This window comes from Solea solea, chromosome 7, assembly GCF_958295425.1.
Source record: "Solea solea chromosome 7, fSolSol10.1, whole genome shotgun sequence".
Taxonomy (NCBI): domain Eukaryota; kingdom Metazoa; phylum Chordata; class Actinopteri; order Pleuronectiformes; family Soleidae; genus Solea; species Solea solea.
In genome coordinates, this window is record NC_081140.1 from 12,851,301 (window position 1) to 12,875,652 (window position 24,352).

The following is a 24,352-nucleotide window of genomic DNA, read 5'->3' on the forward strand; positions in this document are numbered from 1 at the left end:
TAAGTCTTCCACTTGCAGTAACTATATTTACTGTATTTTCTATTTTTACTGTTAACAAGACATGCCATAAAATGTAGGTTTCTGTGAGGTTATGGAGAGCTAAAACCAGCCAAAGTGGAGGATGGGATGCTGTCAGCTTTAAGACTGACTATGCTGCACTGTGTACAAGGCAGTCAGAGATGGCAGACTTCACCCCATTCACTGGGGGTCAAAATTCTTGGGCAATGTACTTAAACATGCGCCTGGTGTGTGTGTCTATCACAAAGTCTAACAAGCCTCTGTCGGCCTCTGTTGCTCGTAATGGCAAGTGCGGAAGCACAGACAGACACACATAGCCAACAAAAACAATACTTAAAAGTTAGAGCAGGGACTAATATGTGGGTGAAAGGGGCCAACAGAGCACAAGTGGTGCTGCTTTAAATCTAAATCCACTTATAATGACATTCAGCAGATGGCATGGGACTAACAATGTGAGAAGACAAAGGAGATAGTCCAGAAGGGCTGTCCCCTCCCGGCCCTTGTTTGCTAAGGCCCCGTTAAGAGCATTAAAATCTCGACGGCTTGCTATCGCAGCAGCAAATCACGACAGTGAATATTCATAACTGCGACTGATGATTATTGTCACAGCAGACATTTGGACACATTTTAGCAGGTGGAGCACAGGTGTGTCTGATGGCTCTGGTCAGTTCATGTCAGGACAGTGTGACAGTGAACCAGCATGCAAAACTGAAACTGAGGAAGTGAAATGGAATTCAGCCATCATCCGTTTGATTTACACCAGTGATTTTTCTACTGTGACATTTTGGTCAAAGTGGCTGCTGTGCCGCTGTTAGTCATTTTTCTTGATTATCAATTTGTTGTTCACCGTTTCCAGAACCTCAAACTGAGAACATCCACGAATATTTTGTTCTGTCCTGGGGATAAAGAAAATATTAAACTTCTAATCGAAGAATATTTTCAGAATTATTGCAGATACATTTACTGTATAATAATCACTATTTGCAGCACTGCTGACAACGTTCAAGTTTAGCAAAGCCCGTGTGTTTTAACTTGAAACTTTTGTTCTTCACATCTTTTTTTACAGCTTATACTTTGACACAATATGAAGAAGAGTAATCAGATTTTCTTTTCTTTTACAACTGTGCTTTTCCTACTGGGACATGTCAAAATGTCTTCTCTGAACAAGCCCTGTGTGAAAACTGTTACTTCCTCCTTGTAGATAGCAAACACAAATACAGTCACTAATAAAGACATAATGAGGGTAATAGAAATAAACAAAGAATAAAAAAAAAAAAGTAATTTGTAACAATAGTGTACGTATATCCACCCAAAGTAATGCAGTATACCTTCATACAAAAATAGGAGTGGATTATAATTACTTTTTTTTTACCATATTTTCTGTGTCCACAGATCTGCACAATGTAGCAGGTAAATATTTGCTGAGGCCCTCTAAAGAAAGACACAGGAGGGGAAATGAAAACCCATCATTTTCATTTACTTTAATTCTACATTTAATATGATGAAAACAAGGCCCTGTACAATCCACCTTAGCAGTGAGTACAATAATTATTTTACAATTTGTACACATTAGAACACGGTGCTAGACTGGTTCCACCTGTCGAGAATGTAAAAAAAAAAAAAAAAAAAGGAAAAAAAAAATCCTCTTTGAAATCTGCACCACTAGGAATCTTCCATTCAACGAAAGGAAATCTTTGTTTTGGCCAATCACTGAGCAGACCTGAAGTGAAAAATGCGTCACAAGAGATCACACTGCATTTATGGAGCTGGTGTGTGCACTTGTCCCTCGATTGATCCATTAGAGAAAAGCATGCTGTGAAGCTACAACCCTTGATCTCTGTAACCACTACTCTACAGACCTGGACAAAATATTGAAAATGGCATTAAATATTTCAGCTGAGGGAGGTGCACTTAATTAACATCGGTAATTAAAACAACCTCAAAATGAATTTAAAAAACAAAACAAAAACCCAGACATACTTACAACATAAATTAAGCACTCATGTTTTCATCAAGTACTCAAAGTGTATTTCCTGCTGTTGCAAACCAGGTCTGTACCAATTTACACTTTGTTCTCTTCTTGAACTTTAAAATCCTCTGGAAGGAATAGGCCAAGAGTGTCTGTCGCCCTGCAGAGCCACCATTGTGCCACAAAACACAAACATAACACACTGACATCAACATTAAAACAGGGGAGTGAATTCAAATGTTTTCTTGGTCTCCATGTTGACGCATGTTTGCTTTAACATGTTGACGCTTGTTCTCTCCACAGCACGTCGTCGAATAGCAAACAGGCTCGCCCAATTCTCTCCAAAGGCCACAGGAAACATTAATTTATACAAAACTAGATCCCCTTCTTTCATTGTTCTCATCAGCAGAAGAAATCTAATATCGCTAGAAAACTCCCCCATCGTACGCCTGTTTATTTTCACTTCTTTTTTTTTTTTACACAATTTATGGAAGAAAATGTAAGCTTCCCAGTGTTTCCCAGAATCAGTGATGAAAGCACATCCAAGTTCATTAAAACGCATTGCAGTCCACAAAAACAAGGCTCTCAGTTTCTCTCAATATGATGTTAGCTTCCATTCAATTAACTTTTTTTATGCTACGTAAGTGTACACTTTACGGTCCTCTGGTGTTCGAGCCAAATATTCCCTCTCAATGAGTCCCTCGATCCGCTTCTTGATGACTACAGGGCTAGGGAGGAATCGCGCTCGCAACTGCTGTGTGACCTGCAGAGACACAAAACACAGAAATCAGAAAATACAAAGTCTTGTCTCTTGTTCTGCCCAAATGTCATCACTCATTTAAACCACCATTATCGTCACCTTGATTTGCATCTTTTCCCTAAGTACTGTTTTAAAACTTATTTTGGATTCATTTTCATTTCGTTTCCTAATGAGAAGCAGAAGGCCTCACCAATTGTACATCCCACCATTCACCACTAGGGGGCTTATTGAGGAGGAGCTAATGTGTTCTGTGAAAGTGCCCACTGTGAAAAATATATTCTGGCATGTGGCAGCTTAAGGCTTTATAGTAACGTTTAGTTTTTTCCCCCTTTAACAACTGACCTCTGCTACTAGGACGTTGTGCTGCATCTTCTTTCGCGACTTCATGATGCGAACAATAGCAGCTTCGATCTCATGCTTTCTGTCGTCGTCCACTTTCTGTCGAGTCTCTTTCCTCTCTGGGTCCGACTCCCCCTGTTTAGCAGCCACTGAGAGGTGCACAAGAGAGAAGGTGAATTAGGAATTAGATTTCAAAATCACACGTTTCTCCTGAATAAGTTTTAATAACTCCTGATGAAAAAAATGGTAAAAGCAAAAACTCATGTGAACATTACAAATAAACTCAGTAGTTAAGTACGACCAACAGATTGAATCAAGTGACACAAAAGTTACCAAGTAGTTCAACTTCCACATGTTCTTTCTCACCCACACTCCCTTAGATGTGCACATACAGCAACTGTCCTATATTTCTGATTAGGAATAGCACCATGTCACTTCTTCATGTCCACTCCTGTTCAGCCAAATTTGAATCTTAACTACTCTCTATTACTTTTCTATGAGCGTATCTACTATATTATCTGCTATATTATATCTTCAACAAGCTAAATTTATGACATGAAAAGACATTAAGCTGTTGGTAACTACATTGGTCGTTGATGTATTCCTGTATGTGCTCCATTATAAATATAGTAACAGTATACAAAGTTTGACGGAAACCGATGAAGACAAAACACAAACTTCAGTATCTATTGATACAGACTCCAGTGTGATACAGTTCTTTTAAACAACTGATATATTAAATCATTTGTGTCCATGCATTTACCAACTAGTCATAACCAGCCATTTTAAAAACACAACACTCTGCAACTGTGCACCAAATATTGTGATTAACAACCGACATTTTTACAGACTCTGGTAAAGTGATTATATGAAAATTACATTTTTCCTTTCCTGGTATCCAATCCACTAATTTTGCTCATTGGCTCATCCTCATTTCTGATACAACACCAGGACATTGAATGAGTGTTTCACAAGATGACATAGTGAAAACGTTTTGCTCCACTTCAAATATATGAAGTCGAGTGACTGAAACAAATTTCGCAGAATTGATGGATGGAAATTTTGCATTAACTGTATGTAACAGGTATTTAGTACAAACCCACGAGTAAAATAATGTTACCTGTCTGGATTTTGACACGATGCAGTTTGGAGGTAAACTGGTCATTCACTGTAAACACATGGCCACTCTCGATTTCCTTGGACTTGGGCTCCTTGGTGAGGACTCGTTGAGTGGGTTTCCCACAAGCCAGTGACTGCAGCGCTCGCACCAGCTCTCTCTCTGGGATGTCTGTCTCCTGTTGGATCTCCTGCAAGTGGAGAAGTGAAGTTCAAAGATGTATTTTTAGGGAAGAAATTATCATTCACTGTGGAAAACTGCAAAGTATTTCGATGAATTAAATTGTGTACCTCAAAGGTGGACTTCTCCCTGTTGTTGAAGAGCATGAGAATGGTCATTTGGAAGGTGGAGACCTGCAGGATGTGCTTCCTTGTGTTGGAGCCTGTTACCTGGGCTCCTCCCACTCCGACCTCTGACCCATCGTCCTGACGACATGTGGTGTTGACAGGCCACAATATAAAAAAAGAAAAGTACGACTGAATCTCGTAATACAAGAAATTATGTTTTCTGATCTTACAACTCTAAAAACTAGAACAAACTAAAAACACCACTGAGTGCTTTTCAGTTTTGCATACAGTTCAATGTTTACAATTTCACAGCGTTCTGCACAAACCAAAATAGAATGAAAAACATGCTTATTTTTTATTGTTCACTCGTGTGACAATGTAGATTAGAAATATGTTAAACTACATCTGCCTCATACCTTTTTAATGGGACCGTAGAAGGTGGCATTTAGGTCTGCAGAGCCCATGTGGTGCTGCAGTGTGAGTTGTCTGCCGCTGTGCTTACCAAGATAAAACCTACAAGCAGAGTTCAGTCATCTAGGTCAGTCTAGTCCATGTGTTACAACTCAATGTTACATGACCTAGGAGGAGACCTTAATGACATGGTATGATATAACTGTCTCTTCCAAATAAAATATATAAAATAAATATGTTGCTCATCAATGTGACAGCTTTTCAAATGTCGTCCTGAAACACTGGAAATTGTTTTTTTTTTGGATCACACAGATCAAAAATGTCTGGATTAAAAACAAACGTGCTGTTATACAATAACAACAACGTACAAATACGAACAATTGAGCTTTACTTCTGTGCCATAAACATATTAACCATATGACCAACCTCCTAAAGACTTCAAATGCATGTCTTGGTGAAGGTGGGATACTGCACTTGGGTGTTGCTGATTGTGTTGGCCAGTATCCTGTGGTAAGGACTCTTACAGTGAGATCGACTCCTCCAAGTGACACCTTTAGTAAGAAAAGCAGTCACACAGTCAAGTTTCAAGTCGAGTGAATCCCAGGTGCCAGAATAAACATTTATGAAAACATAAAAAAAAAATAGAAGTTTGATGAAAACTTCTGGCTATTGACAGAAATTAGGGGCTGTCCACAGAGACAGTGTTTTAGGGGACCTGAAACGGTATTTTTGAAAACGCCTCCCAGAGTGGGAAAATATCAAGCGTACGGCGTAAACGTAAACAAACAGACATTATTTCCCTTCGGTTCATTCTGTCTCCATTTCTATTATTATATCTCATGTTTACAACGTCTTCTTCCCAACTAACATACCAGTTGGCATATGTACTACAGCATTTTGATTTGCTTTGGGAGGTTCCGTGTGGACGGAGATATTTCCTGAAACGATGCTGTGTTTGTATGGAACTTTTTGAAAATGGCAAAGAAAAAGATTGTTTACGTTCCGTGCCTTCTCTGTCTGGATGTGGCCTTAGAATTGTTGCTTTTAACATAAGCAGTTTAATGAAATAGTGAAATTCTAATAAAAATACATTACAGGATCTCACTCTTTATCTATAAGCAGTGCCGCAGCATGCATAAACACTTCATAATTTATTTATTATGAATTCTGAATGAATGAAAACCAATTCAAAAGGCACTTTTGTAAAGCCAATGGGAATATTTTGTCTTGTTTTACCAGTAATATAAGGCCAAAAATGTAGAGGCAGTTTGGAGAAGAGCAAGTTATACAATAAACAGACTATTCATTCCATTTAAATCTAGTGATAACGTACCACATGGCAGCACAACACAACTGTATATAAGCACAATGTATTCCCAAGCGACAGGTGGTTAGGGGTGTAATTGTTTTAATGTAACAGAATGAGCAGCGGTGTGTATTGTTTCCTCACCCCGTATGTCTGTAGATGTTGTCTAAACTCATCCATCGTAGTGTTCGAGATGCTCATGTCCCGGAACATTCCCTCCAGCTTCGATGTGAACTGACAGCCGCACTCAGTCTAAGATCAGAAAATTCAGAGGAAATCTTGCCTGAAATCTCATTAGGTTATTCAAAAGAATGTGACACAGTCTTCTCGCGCTCCTGCTCACCTTAAGCTTTGAGATCATGTTTTTCTCCGAGTCATCCGATACACTCTTGTTGGTGAGCAGCCTGCGGGCCAGGTGCTGCTTGTAGTACCTCTCAAACACGTCCTTCTCCTGCATGAAGCGGAAAAGCACCATGGCCTTGTCCAGTATAGTCTCCACCTCTTGCTCCGTCAGCTGGACCACACAAACAAGCGAGTGAGGACAGACTCAATCATCTCCCAACTTTGTCAGACATAAGCTGCTGAATCAAATTACTCACAGTCATAAATATCTACATATTGTTTAAACCAAATATTTTATCTGCAGCTTTAGTACAAAAAAACTAAATGTTCACAACTTCAGTTTATGCTGCTGATAGTAGAAGATGCAACTTTGGTTGAATATTCTATCTCACCAAGTCATTAAAAGTGGTTTATGGCAGACCTACATCTATATTACAGTGACAATAAAATGTGTAGTCTTTTGGAAAAAAAAATCATTCCTTGTTTAGTTGACATGTGATGTGATTTGGCATTACATACTATGCTGGTGTGTGGCATCAAATCCTGAATAAGAAGGTCACTAACATGTGTGCCATGAAAAAATAACAGAGTGAAGATCACTTGAGGGCTCACCCCTTTTACGCCTTTCTTCAGTTTGTCATCAATGAAGAGTGAGAGGTACTCGGGAGAGCGAGAGTTAAGGTTAAGGAAGTACTCGAAGTCACCAGCAATGGTTTGTTTGAAGAGTCGATCATTATTGAATGACTCCTGAAGGAATCGGTCAAAACGGGACTTCAGGTCCAGCAAACCCTGTGGGGTGGAGAGAACGAGACAGTGATGAAGAGGGAGGAAACAGCAGCTGTTTGCTTAAGCAGCAGTTTAGCACAACCAGTAGAGAGATAATCTAATCAACAAAACACAGAGGCTGCAGTCTCAGTGATGAGTTTAAAAGCAGGAATGGAACACAGGAGCATCAAAAGAACCACACCAGTTTCATTTTTTGTTGTCGCTAATGGCTTCCCACGTTATTCCGCACAGTGCAAAAACACTGTGCGGTTGAGGGCACAGACCATCATGGTTTGCGACCACTAATTCAGAGGGTCTGCTGGGAAGTTATGGGTGTGCATTATGGTCAAGGCTTGGCACGTGATGGTGTGCTAAAGGCTTCTCTAGAAATGCCACTAGAAACTACTCCATAATCTCTAACAAAGCTTTTTCTGTCTCATTCACTGAAAATACTTGTGTGATTAACAGTGCGCTAACTGCACTGCGACTTCTCCTGATAACATTTAGCATTTTACCTGAATGTAGTCCACAGGGTTCTTCCCCTCTCCCTCCTCTGATACCAGGGCCTTGCCTTGCTCCCGCAGATACGAGCTCATACATTCACACATGGTCTTTAGCCCGTTGGGAACTCTGCTGAACAGCTTGTACATGCACGCCAAGTCTGCAGATATTCATGAATACACAGACACAGATGTATTTCTACCAACTGAAAGTGAGCCGAGATCTGCTGTAAAGAGGTCAAACATGGGAGTGAATGTAATACTTGACAATGTGAAAATATCAGACGTACACACCTCATATTTCATTGTTGTTATTCACGAGAGGTGAAATTATTGTAACTGCATTACTGACCTAGTACAACATGTATTGTTGGCAAGTGACAGTTTCAAAGGTATATTTAAGAGGCATTTTATCTCTCTGTCTTGTGAAGTGACATTAATTTTCACTGCTACTCCAGAAGATTTCATTTCTGTTGATACCACCTACGAATGGTGAAAACACGAGGTGTAAAGCGTACCAGATGGAGCACTTACCGTCGGTTTTGCCATTCTTCAGCATGTGGACCAGGCCCGAGTTCTCCATCTCCACAATGGTTTTCATGTGTTTCGAGATGAGTTCTCTTTCTACCACCTTCACAATAGGCTCCTCAGTGGTTTTATCCAGACAGTGCATCACCCGCTCAATCTCTTCATTAATCCTGGCTTCCACCTTCTTTATATATACACTGGCACTGTTTTCTGCAAGGAACTTTTGACTCTCCATCTAAGGAAAATAAACATGTTTAGCTTGTAAGCTTGAACAGGAGACACAAATGTTTCCTAAAAACCTAAGGATATCGTGTTAAATGTTTGAAAATAATAACAAAAACATATTACAAAGCAATTCTTGCATTTCACAAACTTTGCATGCAACACACTTTTGTTCTTTAGTATTGAAAATCATTAATATTGACACTGAACTTCCTTTTTATGGATCCCAGACAGGGAAGATGTAGCCAAAGAAACAATTAACATGGATGTATACAAATGATACAGTCAGGGTGAATTTTGCTCTCTCACAAACCTGGAAAAATTCTGCAGACATTTCTAAGAATGGTGCCTCAAAGTCTTCTTCATAAACAGATCTCCCTTCAAGACCGAGGATCATTAACATTTGGCAGGCATTTCTAATGGCTCCCCTGGAGGAAGGAAGAACACAACAAATATTGTTGACAGAATCAGTAATGAAAAATGCTTTGATAAATCGAAACAATTATGAACATTTGTGGATGCTCAAGTCCTGTTAACAATGGCTGCCAGCAAATTGTGATTATTTGTTCATGAAAAAAAAAAGTCCTTTGTTTCAGTAAAAATCCCAGCAGTTGTAACTGCAGCTGATCTACCTCTCATATCTTTGAGTGTTTCACACATGTTCATTTATGATTTTACTCACTTCACTTGAATTATTTGACTGTGGATGACATGGATTCCATTTTCTTCAATTCAATTAATTAAATGTGTCAGCGCAACCCTGTAGCTAATCATTAGGCAGTTTTACGACTGACCCTGTGTTTGCAATTTAGACTACCTGTCCACAACCTCCCCCTTCCTCTCTCGAGCAATCATGTCCAGCAGGGTTTGTCGAAGGTGATCTCTGATGCAGCCATAGCGAACCACCTGATCCCTAAAGATAATAAGACCCAGGTTGTAGACATTTTCTACGTTGTTCTGCTGCACGTATACACGGTCCTGAGGGGGAAACACACACACAATTCAATTAAAATAAGCTCAAGCTCAACTGCTGTTACACAGAATACATTTTAAACTATTACCAATTCTTTGTGTACTGCATGACTAAGGTTGAGTGGTGAATTTGATGTATGTTACTTGTGGACCCACCCTCCACTTTCATTGATCTAATGTCTTAAATCATTACCGAATTCTTGTTAAGAGTATAATTTTGAAAAAATAACTACTGTTATTAATTAATTAATTTTTCATTGTTAAAAAAGACACAGTATTTGTCTATTAAGTACATACAATATGACCATTGATTAACTATGTTTCCCCATTATAAGCACTAGAGTACCAACTACCTCATGTAGTATAACTTATCTTAATTGATTATTAATTGATTACTAAATGAATCGCCGGCTATTTAGATAATCGATTAGTCGGGTTAAGTGCTTTTTAAAGCTTTAAACCAGTTTCTCTGATTTTTCAGCTTCTTCAATATGAATATTTTCTGGTTTCTTTGCTTTACATAAAGAAATCCTTCAAACTGAACCATTTTGTTTTGTGATTTTTAAAGAAGAAGAACAAGTGTGGAATTAGTATTGCAGTTTCAAGCCTCGGACAAAGTGTCAATGTTGGGCACGTAACAAAGAAAAGAATTAAGATATTTCTCAAATCAGGGGAAAATGAGGTTGGGAAGCACAATTTATTAAAAATATTACCCCAATTCTAGTAATACAAAGCTAAACGCAAATCAGTGAAGTATTCCATTAAGTGTGTCTCATATTTATGTGTAATCATAGCGACTACAAATAGTGACATAGTCAAGCCAATCCAGACTTTTATTACTTAAAGCAAACTTTATATAAAAAAATTCTATCAATGGCACCATTGTGACTATGGATATGAAACAGCAAATCATGCACATCTTCACTAAAATACAGACTAGTATTCATTTATCTAGTTCCACTGGTACACCTGACATTACCAAGACGTGCTATTATTCACAAGGATGAAGAATATTTTCAGTAGCTATGTAAATGTTTTGTGAAAAAACAATAGCTACTTACCATGTACATCAGGATGTCTCTGATCATCACCATCGCCGTCTGATGGTCGTTCCAGGCCTGATTTAGGGTTTGGAGGAAGTTATTGTTTAAGGAGTTCAGGACATCTTCTCTGACCTATGGGTGAAATAGACAAACACGTGAGAGGACATCTTAGATAATGGTTCTTGCAATATTAGTATCAACAGAATGCCTTAGTCTGATTATAAACAAAAGAAAAAATAGAAAACGTATTCGTCAAGAGGAAAGAAGCTCCCAAAGCAAGCTGACTCTTAACTGGTCAGGCACACAACAGCTTGAAAAATAGTCACACTGCAGTGTGACTCAGCACTATAAACCAAAGTCTCAGAAGAGTAAGACAGACAGACCAACCTCCTTTTTTTCTCCTCAAAAGAGAAGATAAATTTCAAAATTCAAATCCCCCCCCCCCCCCCCCCATGAAACCGATGTCTTCATATGAATAATGCATACATTAAGATTCAAATTCATATGTTAAACAAAAGGTTTTGTAAATGTCATATTAATTCTAAAATGATGCTACAACAGAAATATGTATTACTTCTACAAGTAATGCCCAAGACACACATTTGGCGTGAAATAAGGCGGACAGGATTTATGTTTCTGCTGCCTCTTTGTCACCTGCCTGCCTGGTCAGTGCTGGGCAGCAAACTGAACTGTGAGTCTAAGCAAATCAGAAATCCTCAGGTCAAACATAAAAATGACACACATGCAGAGTGAGTGTTGCATGGAATAACCGTTCAGCAGTTTATAGTAAGATCTAACAGTTGAGAGAAAGAAAATCTTTATTTGAGTTGCTTTCAGAACTAAAGCTACTGTATCAATTGGCTTTTGTCATGCTGTCACTGAGCCAGAAAGACAACAGTGATTAAAATGGAACGTTAAGGCTGCATTCAAATGACTACTAAGCTCTTACATTAAAAGTGATACGAAGATCATTATTAGCTCATAAACCCAAACTTCAGTGTCACTTCTTTGATCTAATCGTTGTTGACAGCACCTCACATCTAATTAACCAAGCCTTTTAAGTTCAGGATATGCATTTAATTAAGGCTTAAAACCATCTGGCTGATATACAAACAGCAATAGAAAATTACCACTCAAAGACTCCAACATACAAAAGCAGATACAAAGATGTGTCAAAGACAGCTCTTTATCGTCATTAATGCGTTTCACAAATCCCAACTAGATAAGACTCGAAAAACATCCAAGTTTGTATGTCCCAGATTTCTAACATCATTAATACTTACGCAACCTCCCACATCTGCTCATAAATGAAAAACAGGTCATAATTTCTGCTTTTCTGACTAAACCGTCGTGAGACAGGTTAGTGTTACCCTAATGATGATGCGTTATTTCAATAGTAATCCTGTCTAACAAATTAACAAGGCTGAATTGCTGCATCTTTTAGGGTCTGATTATTTCTTCACAGAAAAAAAAGCATTTTTTCTATTATGGATACATTGATGAGTATCTTCAGAACATACACTCAGAGCTCACATTGCTTAGAAACTAGGTATGTAATTCTACACAGGCCTTGCCAAAACGTACTTTAAGTTCTGCCACTGTGTGATCATGTAATCTCTATTAGTCTTACTTTATTGATAAGGTGTTCAGTGACGACCTCTCTCAGGCCCGTGTACAGCTTCTCTCCATGTTTGTGAAGCACCATTGTGTAGGCATTCCTGTACAGCTCCTCAAAGCTCAGCCCACTGTTATTCTTCCTCTGTATCTCCTGAATGGCATTTTTCAGAAGGTCCCAGATATTGTTGACGTATTTCTCATCCATCGTCATCTGCAAAAAAAGGAGCCCATAATGAATTGAACAAAATAAATATCACCTCTGATGATTTCAAACAATACTTAAAACAAGTATGCTTTCCTAATGTCTCCGAATGCATTGCCTGGGCATGAGATGTAGAACACATATAGCATATAGAATTAATCGCTATTATCCACAATCTTTGTTAAGGTCTATGATATTACATATACATAACCAAACATTCAGTTTTTATTTATTAATGGAGGATGACTCACTTATTGCCCATTCCCACTGGTCAGAAAAAACATTTTTATTTACGGATTTAAACTTGGCATTCATTCCTGTGTCAAATTACTCCGAATACATGATGGTTCAGTGGGAACCAAGGGTGCCATGTTGACAACATTAGTTCAGGTGTCACCTGCAACCAGCCTCCTAATGACAATACCAGTTGTTAATCACACCAAAGTACACTCATATGGACCTTACTATGTTTATCTAAATGGGAACATCATTTAACAAAAAAAATAATCAATACAAAATGATTTGCTCTAAAGAAGACCTGAATCTAGTGACTTCCATTCAACAACAGATTGCTTTTTGGAACCAGCAGACTCTTCCTCTGGTGGCTATTCAATATATTTAAATCCTATTTGGGTTCAAGAGGAACCCCAAAGACTAAATGCATCTACAATATTTACAACAATATAAGACAGCACAGAGGGACATAGTTTAGCAAAACACAGAAGACCTTTGAAACGAACAGAATAAGGAACTTAATAAGGTCTAAGGACAGCACTCATTTATGTATCATTTATTTCATCAATCAGATCGCCTAAATTATTCGTTTAATGAGGGATCAAAGTAAAAGATGGAAAATAGTAACTGTTGTAACATTATCACTCAAGGCTTAAACGATTGTTGTTTTTCATATCTTTGCTGACTGGTTCACAAATCTGTAAACTTATGGTAAAGGAGAATGTTACCCAGTCTGAAAATAGGTAATTCAAATAAGTAAAAAAGGTAATATGTGTGGGGAAGAGTCTTTTTAAATAAAGCAGGATCCTAACACGTCATCAGCTACAGCAATTCCATGCCAGCTCATTTGAAGCCACTAACAGCAGCCCACATTTTCACAATTTCACAAATGTGCTTTACTACACATCACTTCTATTCTATTGTGTTGAAGGTTAAATTTGACTTCTTATACATAAATCATGATAGTTTGATGACATTATAGTATCTGTGGTAAGCCTAGTTCTTTTTTTAACAGTGTCTTCTCATTTGCTTGATATAAATTTACCTTGACATTTGACCTAAAACTTCATTAATCCATTATTTGTTGGATTAAATTTAAAAATTGTCTATCACACACATGGTAAAGGTCAGATACTGAATTTGTTGTTACTCAAAGTGTGATAGGGATATGGAAACTTATAGCAGTAGCTTCAACAAAAAAAGATCAACTCTGTAAACAAGGTTTGAAATTAACGTGTAATTTCTTCTCTTTTTTTTTTACTTAATATTCGAAGGAATAAAATCTTTTAGCTTGATAAAGCACCGTTCCACAAATTGCAACCTTAATTTTGCAAAAATCCTCAGTACAATTCAAAAACTAGGGGCTTCACTTTGTGTGATATGGTAAGAAAATGTTTATGATTCATTGAGCTATCACTGACACCAATGCAGAACAGACGATGTTTAACTTACAAGCTAAACTAGAAGAAAATGAGCTGAGGTGCTCCAGGAACCCATTATCGTTTGTGTTTCTTAAAGGCCAAATACGTGTTGGCCACAGAGGAAAACTTTATATATGTACCGTGTGTGTGCTCCTCCATCACGCACAGACAAGTCCAAACACATGCATGTCAAGATACTGCCCTGACAGCAAGTTAGTCCTGACTGAGCCGCAAACAGCAGGTTCATAAAGACACACTTTTAATTAATACAAGCAGGCTACCTGACCTACATAACGAGCACACATTTTGATATAAGCAGTTAATGTACAGTCACACTAAGCAAGTCACAGGCTAAAGTTTAATGCAATGCAGAATGAGGTCAGTTAATAACTGAGATCTGACAATGACTTGTAGACAAAGGGAGTGCCAGACTGACGAGGAGTTGAGAGTAATTTGACAATGTTACCCACCATTTATTAATAAAAAGCAAGACTTTAAAATCAGAGTCACTAACGCAATCTCAACGGACGTTAGATGGTATATTGCTCGTTAGCATACCTGAACAACTGTGATAACGCTGTTAATTTTTTTTGCATGCATTTGCAAATCGAGCGATCATCTTTCTACAGAAACGTCAATCACATTCCGACCTCAGACAAATCAACGTGTGATGTCTGTGACAAAAAGCAGCCAAAACAACAAGTGTCAAGAGCCGGGCTAACGCTAGCCTCGGATGTGTCGACTGACCCGACCTGCAAGCTAATGTTTCGGGAGTTGTGAGGTATTAAAAGTTTTATTGTTGAGGTATTAGATTTAAACACCGAGGTTAAAGCAGCTGCTTTCGGACAGCCTGGTTAATTAACAGTGGGTGAGAATGTGCATTTGACGGCTCCACTTTGTTTACGTTTAGTCAAGTCATAGCTGGTGCCCAGCTGGTTAGCCTGCTAGCATTTAGCCAAACAGTTCAGACCACGGTGGTCGAGTCACCGCCTGGCGAGCAGGCAGAGCACCGAGAGCGGCGTGCACTTACAGGAAAGGCCCTTATCCTCATTTTGGTGTCCTTCTTGGTGCCGCCTTTGCTGAGATTGGACATGGTTGCCTCGTCCGTGGGCTCTGTATTCATATGAAAGTGCTCTCCGCGGAGGGACGGGGGTGACTACTGGTTTCAGGAGCAGCCGACGAGCTTTCACTCGACCTCGTAGCTCCGCGTCCCGGCACCGCAAGTTTATTGTTGACAGCCAAACGCCAAATCTGATAGTTCTTCATGCAGCAATGGCGGACTACCTGCAGTTCTCATTGCGCAGAGCTCACGCACTCCAAATCACGCGAGAACACAATCACTTGAAGCAACTTCTCAACTTCACTTGCTCCCGTGTGAAGTATTTATGCATTTATACATTTAACACTCAGTAATACTAATAACATAATAGGTAATGTAATTCATGGAAAACCATGCTTCAGTAAAAGTATGAATACATGATCAGGAACATGTACTTAATATTTTATAAATCCAAAAAATAAAAACAGGCTTGCCAGACATGGTTGCTAATTTTGCCAATAGTTTTAGACAATTCCTAAATTTTCCCCCAAAATTCACATCGCTACAGAAAGTAGCTGCATTTTAATATGGAACCTTAATAAAGTAAAGAAGCAGTTTATGATTAGCATATAATCTTTTTTCGTGTTTGTGGGTGTGGGAGCCACTTGACATTATTTGAAGCTCAGTTATAACAATTTTCCAAAACTGATAGGTACAGTGCTTTAATTTAGAACAAAGCATGATATTTTAACGAGACTTTCATATGGGAAATTTTAAATCTGTAACTTGTCAATATCTGCCAGTTAAATGTAGTGAAGTAGAAGTATTTTAAGAGAATATTCAGATATTCAAACAAGTACCTCAAAAACATACTTGTTTATAGTTTTATTGTTTTGATTCCAACTAGAACTGCAATGATTAATCAATTATTAAAACTCATTGGTTGCCAGCCATTTTCAACACAGTGGCTGAATTGACGTCTATAGCAGTCAATGGCAGCCAATGAGTTAAAGGTCCAGTGTGTAACACAGAGAAGGATTTATTTGCAGAAATTGAATTATTGTGTGTTGTACTTGTACACAGGCTGACATCTTACAGTATGTCACCATGTTTCTATAGGAACATGGAAACTTTCTGGTGAAGACCAATATAGTTCTCTGACAAAGAAGTGGTCAGTAATGAAAGATGTCACAAACTATCACAGACTGGGCCTTTAATCAATTGCTAAAATAATCAATCCATCCATTATCTACCGCTTTATCCTCTTCATCAGGAATAAAGCGTCAAACTCAATCACAAAAGGGGTCAAGATTTAGAACATGGTCTCAGTCGTGGGCCAAACAGGTTTAACATTTATTGAACAGTCTAAAACGGTCTATGTTTCAATCAGAAATATTAATTAGAACAGCCAGACCACAATATTTTTTTCCAATAAAATTATAAAATATTTTTTATTCACATTACCTTCAAGCAAAATGAGAATATGAACAAGCTGGTGTGAATTCAGGGGTTGATAATAAAAAGTACAAGACAAAAAAACAAACAAATGAGTAGTGGGAGGAGGGATTAGTGCTGAGAGGCATGGCAGCTATTGCAATGCATTATGGGACTTGTAGTCTGAATGGCATGTGTGCTATTTAATGCTGGGCCATTCAAAATAGACAAATTAAATTATTTTGCGGGCCAGATAGAGTTGTGTGTCGGGCAAAATGTGGCCCACGGGCCTTGAGTTTGACTTAATCCTCTCTACATGAAGGTCACCGGGAGCTTTCCACATGGCAAAAAGGCGCGGTATACACTGCAGCGCCAACGCACAAAGGACAACAACTCTCACACTCACACCTGTGGGATATTTAGAGTGTTCATTTTACCTCTGCATGTTTTAGACTGTGGGAGGAAACTGGAGGACCCAGAGAAAACACCACACAGAAAGACACCTGTTCCAACCAAGTCCTGAACATGGGTCTTTTTGCTGCAAGGCAACAGCACTAACCACTAGCCACCATATGACCCTCAACATCTGATACAAGAACAATCCGATAAGATAATTTGAGTGTGGTTTTTTGATAAAAATTAAAAACAACTTCTGATGTGAAGGTTTTCTGACATTTTATGGAAGAAACAACAAATCAATTCACTGGGATTATAATGCGCAGATTAATTGCAAATGAATATACTCGACCAGGGGGTCTGCAACCTGTGGCTCTTCTGTGCCTCTGCAGTGGCTCCCTGTAGCTTTGCAACCCCCCCCCCCCCCATATATATCTATATATATATCTATATGTGTGTGTGTGTGTATATAGACAAAACTTTATACATGATATTATCTTCATTTTATGGGTCAAATAGGTTTTTCGGCTCCAGATTAAATCTATTTTGGTGGAGAGGGGACAAAAATGGCTTTTAACACTAAAGCCAGAGTCTAGTACCCCTGTACTAGACTCTGGCTCAGTGGATGTACAATTGTTCATATATGATCCAGTAAAATATTAGGTTTAATCAAGACATCAGATTTAATGGTTTCCTTTCCTTGCTTGAACCTCTCACCCCATTATGTTATTGAAAGGTGATAATGCTGCCTATCAGTGGAAAATTAAATAGTGTAATAGATTTTCATCCCACAGCCCCCAGTGTTTCATAATGATCATACAGTGAAAATGATGCAGCAGGTATTACTTTATCAGTGTGACAGAAAAAGATCCAAACACACAGGGGCAACCGAGAACACTCACGCTGAGTGTAGGTGACTCTTAACTATACGGTGTGTTGTGCACTTTCAGAGACATCGACCAAGAAGCCTTTCACCAGATTTATTAAGAAAGAAAAGAAAAACTAAAATATCATCCATTTGTCTCACTGTCAAAAATGTCCTCGTTCAACACATCTGAATTAAGAAAAGACCACTAGCACTCAGAACTCAGCAAAACAAATCTACAAATGACTGGATTAAGTCCTAAATGTAAGCATTATTTATACATTTCAGATTAGTTTGGGTTCTCCTCTGTGGTCAGATACCACATGTATATCATAAATACACAAATATGCGTCATTTATTCCCTCTGTCTTAACGTTGAAGCTCGGGCTCGTTCAAACATGACATGAAAGAAGGAGAACAGGATGTAACCACTTTAAATACATTACAGAAATTAAAATACTCGCCATTGTAATAATGGCAGACAATCAAATAACATTTTCTTTAAAAACTTTGATATTTACAGCAATTACACTTTTGTCACTTTTAACAATTTATGTCACATGTGATTATTACCATGACATTAAGGACAATTCCTGCTGCTCTGTGATGATGGAAAATAGATTGGGTTCATACTTCCTGAATAAGCCGCAATTTCAGACTGGGTCACGATGTATAAGAAAGATTTTACATGGAGATAGCCCTCATCAACACGCCAACATTATAAAAAAAAAGAAGAAGAAGAAGAAAAAAAGAGAGTGTAAGTCTGTTTTTCAGTTGCACCTTGGCCAGGAAGTAGAAAATGTTTGCTTGGCACATGTAGCCCTGACTTTCAAAATCAAACATGAAGGGACAGATTCACACTCAGTATAGAAAAGTGACACATGTTGGGACATCCACAGCAGTAAGTTGACTTTCTCTTCGTGGAAACATGATCAAACGCTTGAATGCTTTTTTGGGGGGGGGGGGGGGGGCATTCAAGTGTTTATACCTATAGGAATAATTTAACTGGAGGCAGAAATGTTTACATAGGAAACACTGCAACATCACAATACTTTATATTGCACATGAAAAAGGCAAGTATGTATGAAACAGTGGTTTAAAAAAAATAAAAATAAAGGATATGAGAAATCACACAAGGTTGTGAAAGAGTGGCTATTCTACAAATACATCTGTATGCCCTTTAAGAAATGTCTTTTAAAGATATTATATCCATGTAGCAAACCACTGTAGATTATGATGATTTCATCCAGTCTTGCTAATGGATTTCCCAGTGAAGGAACAATGCATACATTAAACCAATTCTCCCCAATGCATCCTCATGAGAGACTTTCAAAGAAAGGTTATTTATATAAATCTTATGATTGCAATAACTTCCCTTCTCCTACCCGCACTAACATTACCAGGGCTCCATAGAAGAGGAGATAAGGGATTCTAGCAGATGACTTCTGCCTCTTAGATCAAATCTAGCGCTGTAAAGTCTGCTTCCACTAAACATTTCTCTCTTGATCTTACACCAACTACCTCCAGTCCTCTCCCTGGCTCATGTTCTCACCCACACATCCATCCACTCACTCGCTCACTCGCTCAGTAACGCTCACCTCTCCACACACTGCCTACATACAGTACTGTACAGCGGTGTCCTTTACAGAAATCTCTGTCTGTATAACGTTTCTGTGGTGATCTGGTATATGCAGCATTTCCTATTTAAAACACTGTGAGGTAAAACTGAATATGGCATATTGTAACACAAAACCCCACAGCTTCTTACGCGTCAGGTTTCCTATGAGGCACAATCTGAGAGCTGAACTCTTTAAGTTTCCAAACATTTCCTTTGGAGTGCAGCAATAATGACCTGTTGATGCTTTCAGGAAAGAGTCATTTCTATGATGGCTATTCCTTCTTAAAAACAGAGAATAGGTGCGATGGCGACTGAAAATAAATGGTGTTGTATCTGTCAAATATCTGCTAGTGGTTATACACGACTTAGAATAGACAGTGGTGCAATGACATGACATCTGAGGTCTTCACACAGTTATTTCGCAAATATACATCTTCTGAGCACGGTGATCATTCAGTCAACACACTGATACTCAAACTCTGTCTATGACAAATATACAACGCACACACTAAACTGACACTTAATTTTCTGTATATTAAAAGCTCTAATAAAGGCAGCAAAGATGCGCAGTAAGGCAGATCCATATGACACACTCGGTGACACACTCCAAATAACACGCTCTACTCTGGCACATTTACACTTACATATGCGATGGATCTTTTAAAGGGCTTCGGTTGCTCTCTCTGAAAAGTTGGATTAGGAAAATGAAATCATCAGACAGACATGAATATGCAGAGGGCATGTGTTTTTAATATCTTATGCACGAGAGCGAGCTCAAGAAAAAACTGGGTAAAGTGAATCACTGCACTAAAATGTTGACTAAGCAAATGAGCAAGATCTCCCTTGTACAACTTGGTGCTCACGTATTCATTAAATATATATTTTGAAAAGCTACAAAATACAAAACTGCTCTGATGCTATAAAAAAAAATGACTGAACTCATTTCTTACTTCTGAGCCATGGAGAAATAAACACTGAACCAGATTAAAGGAATAATACATGAGGTGACCATACAGCATGCATTCAGAAGCATCAGGTGAGGGAGGGACAATGACAGTTGCTTGTTGTGTGAACAAAGCTGAGCCATTTAAATCAATATAAGATACGATGAAACATTGTACACAAACTATAGCACTTTATCTCACTGTTACATGGTGAAGTCTTTTTTCCATAACAATGAACGTTTCCCTCTTTCTTGTGTCCAAACACTGTGTGCATGTACATGTTTTTGTGTGCACGTGTGTGTTTTTACAATCTTAATCAGAATCAGTCTTGTATGAATGATCTTGTGGTCAAAACACATTTTTTCCAGTGTAGCTGCTGAAGAAGATAAAGTCACCACCTTCCGCTTTCCTGAACTGGAGACACGAGCAACACGTACGTAGCATCTATTCACTGACTCGGCTCAGGTGGATCCCACTTGTTTTAAATCACTTGTTTGATTCAATTGGTTTGAAGCTTTGCCCTGTCCATTCAGCACAGCCTGCGAAGCATCTAAGTGACTGACAGCAGAGAGACCGCTCCCTCTGAGGTCACTAAAAAGGTATCCTCGGCCTCTTATTGGACCACAGAAAACTTCAGGAGAACCGCTGGACGCCCCGCTGCATCACTGACCCCTCCCACCCTCTGCATCGTCAAGGCCACCGTTAAGGCAGTGGTCGTCGCTCCCGAAAGCACCCTGCGACTGCAGCAGCTCATATTCCTGGTCCAGGAAGTCTAGGCTGTTGTTGCTTGGCAACCCACGGATAGTGAATTTGTGGGACACTTTGGTCCACTGCTCCCGATTTGCCCCCACTCTCTCGTACAGCTCAGTGGCCTCAGGAAACAGTTCAGACAGCAGCCTGAAAGGACAGAGGACACTATTAATTCCTCAGGTTACATAACCAGCAGTCATTTTTATCCATTGTGAAATAAAGACATTACACTCTGCCCTGCCCAAAAACTTACATATGATAACATTTGACTTTGTGCCTACTGGACAAGACTTTGGGCAGAGTGTTTTAATCTGGGGAATCACTTTCTCACATGGACTGGTTACCACAGAGGCTAGACCTTAACTTTTTAACACAGAGCGTATCGCAGACGAAGTAATTATGTGACAGTTTGTGCTATCGGAAAAAAATCTGACGGTTTCTGAAAGCTGAGAAGTTAACATGTGGTTATTACGGTGATTTCACTCACGCTGTTTCAGGAAGCCGGCGAATCAGTGTCTTTGTCGACAGAGAGGAGAGAGTTGGAAAAAAAACACCGTAACGTAGTTTTGATTTTTTTGGCCAAAGTTTTCTTAATAAAACTTTTTGCTTCTCTTCATTTTGAATTGTTAATACACTATTTTAACATGCAATAAATTGTAAATAACTGCCAGATATTGAAATTTATTCTGGAAAAAATGGGCAAAAGCACTTACTCACAGTACATTTTCTGGCCTTTTTATGGTTAAAATAAACAAAAAAAAAAAAAAGTCCAGACGGACATTTGAGGCTTTGGTGTTAAAGCGTTAAACCCACTCAGGATCTTTAAAATATACTGCAGAAAACCTAGCACAGCAGTGTGACTCCATCATAAGTACAAGGTTAAGGTTGAGGTAACCATAGGGAAATTAGTCTTGTGCATTTTGCACCATCCTCCAACACTGAGCAGCGTCCAGGGATCTTGAAATGAATGCAAGTATGTCATAATCAAAACTTAAGTATCAAGTATCAAGTATTTCTCCCTCAGTGTTCAACAATTATAATACTAAAAATGACTCCTTCAATTACAATAGGGTCCTTCAAAGACCCTAATAATAGGGGGAGCAAGGTCTGTCCTGACCCTGTGAGAAAGTGATATTTGACTAAAGCATCAGGTTGGGAAGAGAGCATACTTGTAGATCGGCATGGCGATATGTTCCATGAAGCTTATCTGTAGTTCTGGGATGTACGCCTTTTCTCTGTCCATCATCTCGCTGGGCCTGTTCCCCATGGCTTTTTCCTACACACACACACACACACACACACACACACACACAGATATCCTTGATAAGCGTACTATTGTGTAGAATGACACAATAGTAATTATAATGTGATAATTTCACATGTCATTTAACAGCCAAAATAAGCCGACACATACCAGATCTCCTTGAGAGAAGAACTCTTTATAAATCAGCTCCTATGGACACAAAGAGGCAGATATCCATTATTGTTCTCATGCTCACTTTCACAGATTCAGTTTAGTAACATTAAAAAAAGTGAAGCAAAAATACTGACACATTTCAGTTTGTTGTTAGTGCTCTAATACACGATTGTTAAACCGACACTCACTTTAGGCGTTAACATTTTCATTCAACAATAAAATGAGCATAAAGCTGTTTAAGAATAATATTGCAAGCTACTGTGATATACTGTATCATACAATTTATTAATTCAAGTCTGGTTTCTTTGGGAGACGATATCTTAAGTATATTATTAATAAATTCAATAGCTCTAGTATAAAATTCAATAGCTCTTGTGGTTGCTGTTTTTTTTTTAAAATCTGTTAAGGTACCAATATAAATAGTTGTACAGCATTCTTCCACAAATGACACCGTGTGTGTTTTCAGTTTTTGGGAGCAAGGATTACAGTGCATTTGATGTAAGTGTTGGGTTTTTACATATTTGGTGGTTGGATTCAGGACAAGGGTCAGGGTTTTTGTGTGGCAAGGGGATTACGCCTAATCCTAAAATGCACTGCAGTTTTATGGAACAGCATATTGGGAATATACTGCAGATGGAAATGTTGTTTTCCTTCCGCACAGCTTGCATCCCGTAATCTTCATCGCCCTAGCACTAAAAGACTTAAAGTACATACTCTAATGTACTGTACATTCATTGGGAACTGGAGAGCTGTATGCATTTACCGACTGCAATTAGATAACCTGTTTTTGAACCGCCTGAAAATCCAGTTCTGTAACCACATCTTTTTGTTAAACACAGAACAAACTGATTAAAACACACATCAGTTCATAAAAAAACTACATTTCTACAACTTGCTCCACTAAAATGACTGGTATCAATATTAATAACTGTTCACATCATGTGAGTCATGGAACACCATGTGACCGACATACCAGTGTGCTTATTCATATACTAATTGTTGGGTCTTATCATAACTGTGTGATGTTCATGACTGAGTGTTTTTGTGTGCGGCTGCACTACAAATACAGCAGAAAAAAAACATAACCGTGGATGTTAACTGACAGCAATCTTGCGTGTGGTTTTCCAGCCCTTGGTTTGGTCTGACAGGTCACACGACGTCATCAACAGGCACAACAGCATGGAGCGATGGGTTCTGCTTTTTGGATTGTATCCATCTGAAACACACACAAAAGTACTTGAAGCTCCACAGGAAAATGAAATGGTATAAAATCACTATAACACAGAGACCGAAATAGTTAAAGCTGCAGTGCTCAAGTTTTGATGACTTTTGTTGTTGTTGTTGATGTTATTATTCTGCCTCAGTTTGGTCTTAGTGAACAGAATCAATGTGACATTGTTTGTCTGCTGTGTCCATCTGAAAATTGGCTCTGTCAAGCAGAATTATGAGACCTGACTGAGGGAGCGTTTGTGTGTAACCACCTGTAATACAGGGACGGGTGGGGGCAGGAGGCTTATCTCCTGGCAGACTGCTGAACATCAGTCAAATTCACTTCTGAAACTCTTCATTGGTAATTCTCTGTGTTTTCAGTCACGCTCCAACCTGTTTGAAGCTGTCTTTCTTTACACCTCATGTTGCCGTTCCCTCCGTCTGTCTTGACATAAACCAAATCACTGCAAATAAATGTGCAGCACAGGAATGTGGCTGGGTGACACGAGATCTGAACACTGATGCTACTGAGGAACACAGAGAAAGTCATGTGGAGCACTGTGTGAACTCCACATGTGATACTAGTTCAAATCTAATAATTATTTGTCTGTGTTTAAAATCGCACGC

At 38.7% G+C, this 24,352-nt stretch overlaps 2 protein-coding genes across 3 annotated transcripts in view; both read right to left on the reverse strand.

The window, feature by feature from the left end:
- Positions 1-1,474: 1,474 nt before the first annotated feature.
- On the reverse strand, positions 1,475-15,212 carry cul3b (cullin 3b). Its single transcript, XM_058634644.1, has 16 exons — positions 15,084-15,212; positions 12,210-12,407; positions 10,598-10,711; positions 9,382-9,542; positions 8,878-8,992; positions 8,349-8,577; positions 7,830-7,975; positions 7,162-7,338; positions 6,551-6,721; positions 6,352-6,459; positions 5,328-5,452; positions 4,907-5,003; positions 4,494-4,628; positions 4,207-4,393; positions 3,090-3,235; positions 1,475-2,750 (listed from the first exon to the last, which is right to left on the reverse strand). Exons 1-16 carry the CDS (start codon positions 15,174-15,176, stop codon positions 2,619-2,621), a joined length of 2,334 nt encoding a protein of 777 aa, XP_058490627.1. The 5' UTR covers positions 15,177-15,212; the 3' UTR covers positions 1,475-2,618.
- Positions 15,213-17,887: 2,675 nt separating this feature from the next.
- LOC131462359 (cGMP-dependent 3',5'-cyclic phosphodiesterase) overlaps positions 17,888-24,352 on the reverse strand; it is a 144,269-nt gene continuing 137,804 nt past the window's right edge. For both annotated transcript variants that reach the window (XM_058633481.1, XM_058633480.1), the window contains exons 28-31: positions 23,620-23,732; positions 22,514-22,552; positions 22,269-22,375; positions 17,888-21,246 (exon numbers count right to left, since the gene is read on the reverse strand). In XM_058633481.1, coding sequence (XP_058489464.1) covers positions 21,012-21,246; positions 22,269-22,375; positions 22,514-22,552; positions 23,620-23,732 — 494 coding nt within the window. In that variant the 3' untranslated portion in view covers positions 17,888-21,011. The remainder of the gene's footprint in view (positions 21,247-22,268; positions 22,376-22,513; positions 22,553-23,619; positions 23,733-24,352) is intronic.

What these genes read in the sequence shown, in the direction of transcription:
- cul3b (XM_058634644.1), bottom strand. Translation starts at nt 15,176, where the DNA reads ATGAATACAGAGCCCACGGACGAGGCAACCATGTCCAATCTCAGCAAA. An exon ending in GCATTTGAAGTCTTTAGGAG is followed by an intron (nt 5,004 to 5,327) that starts GTTGGTCATATG and finishes CTCTGCTTGTAG; the next exon opens with GTTTTATCTTGGTAAGCACA. An exon ending in TCGTGTCAAAATCCAGACAG is followed by an intron (nt 3,236 to 4,206) that starts GTAACATTATTT and finishes TGCACCTCTCAG; the next exon opens with TGGCTGCTAAACAGGGGGAG.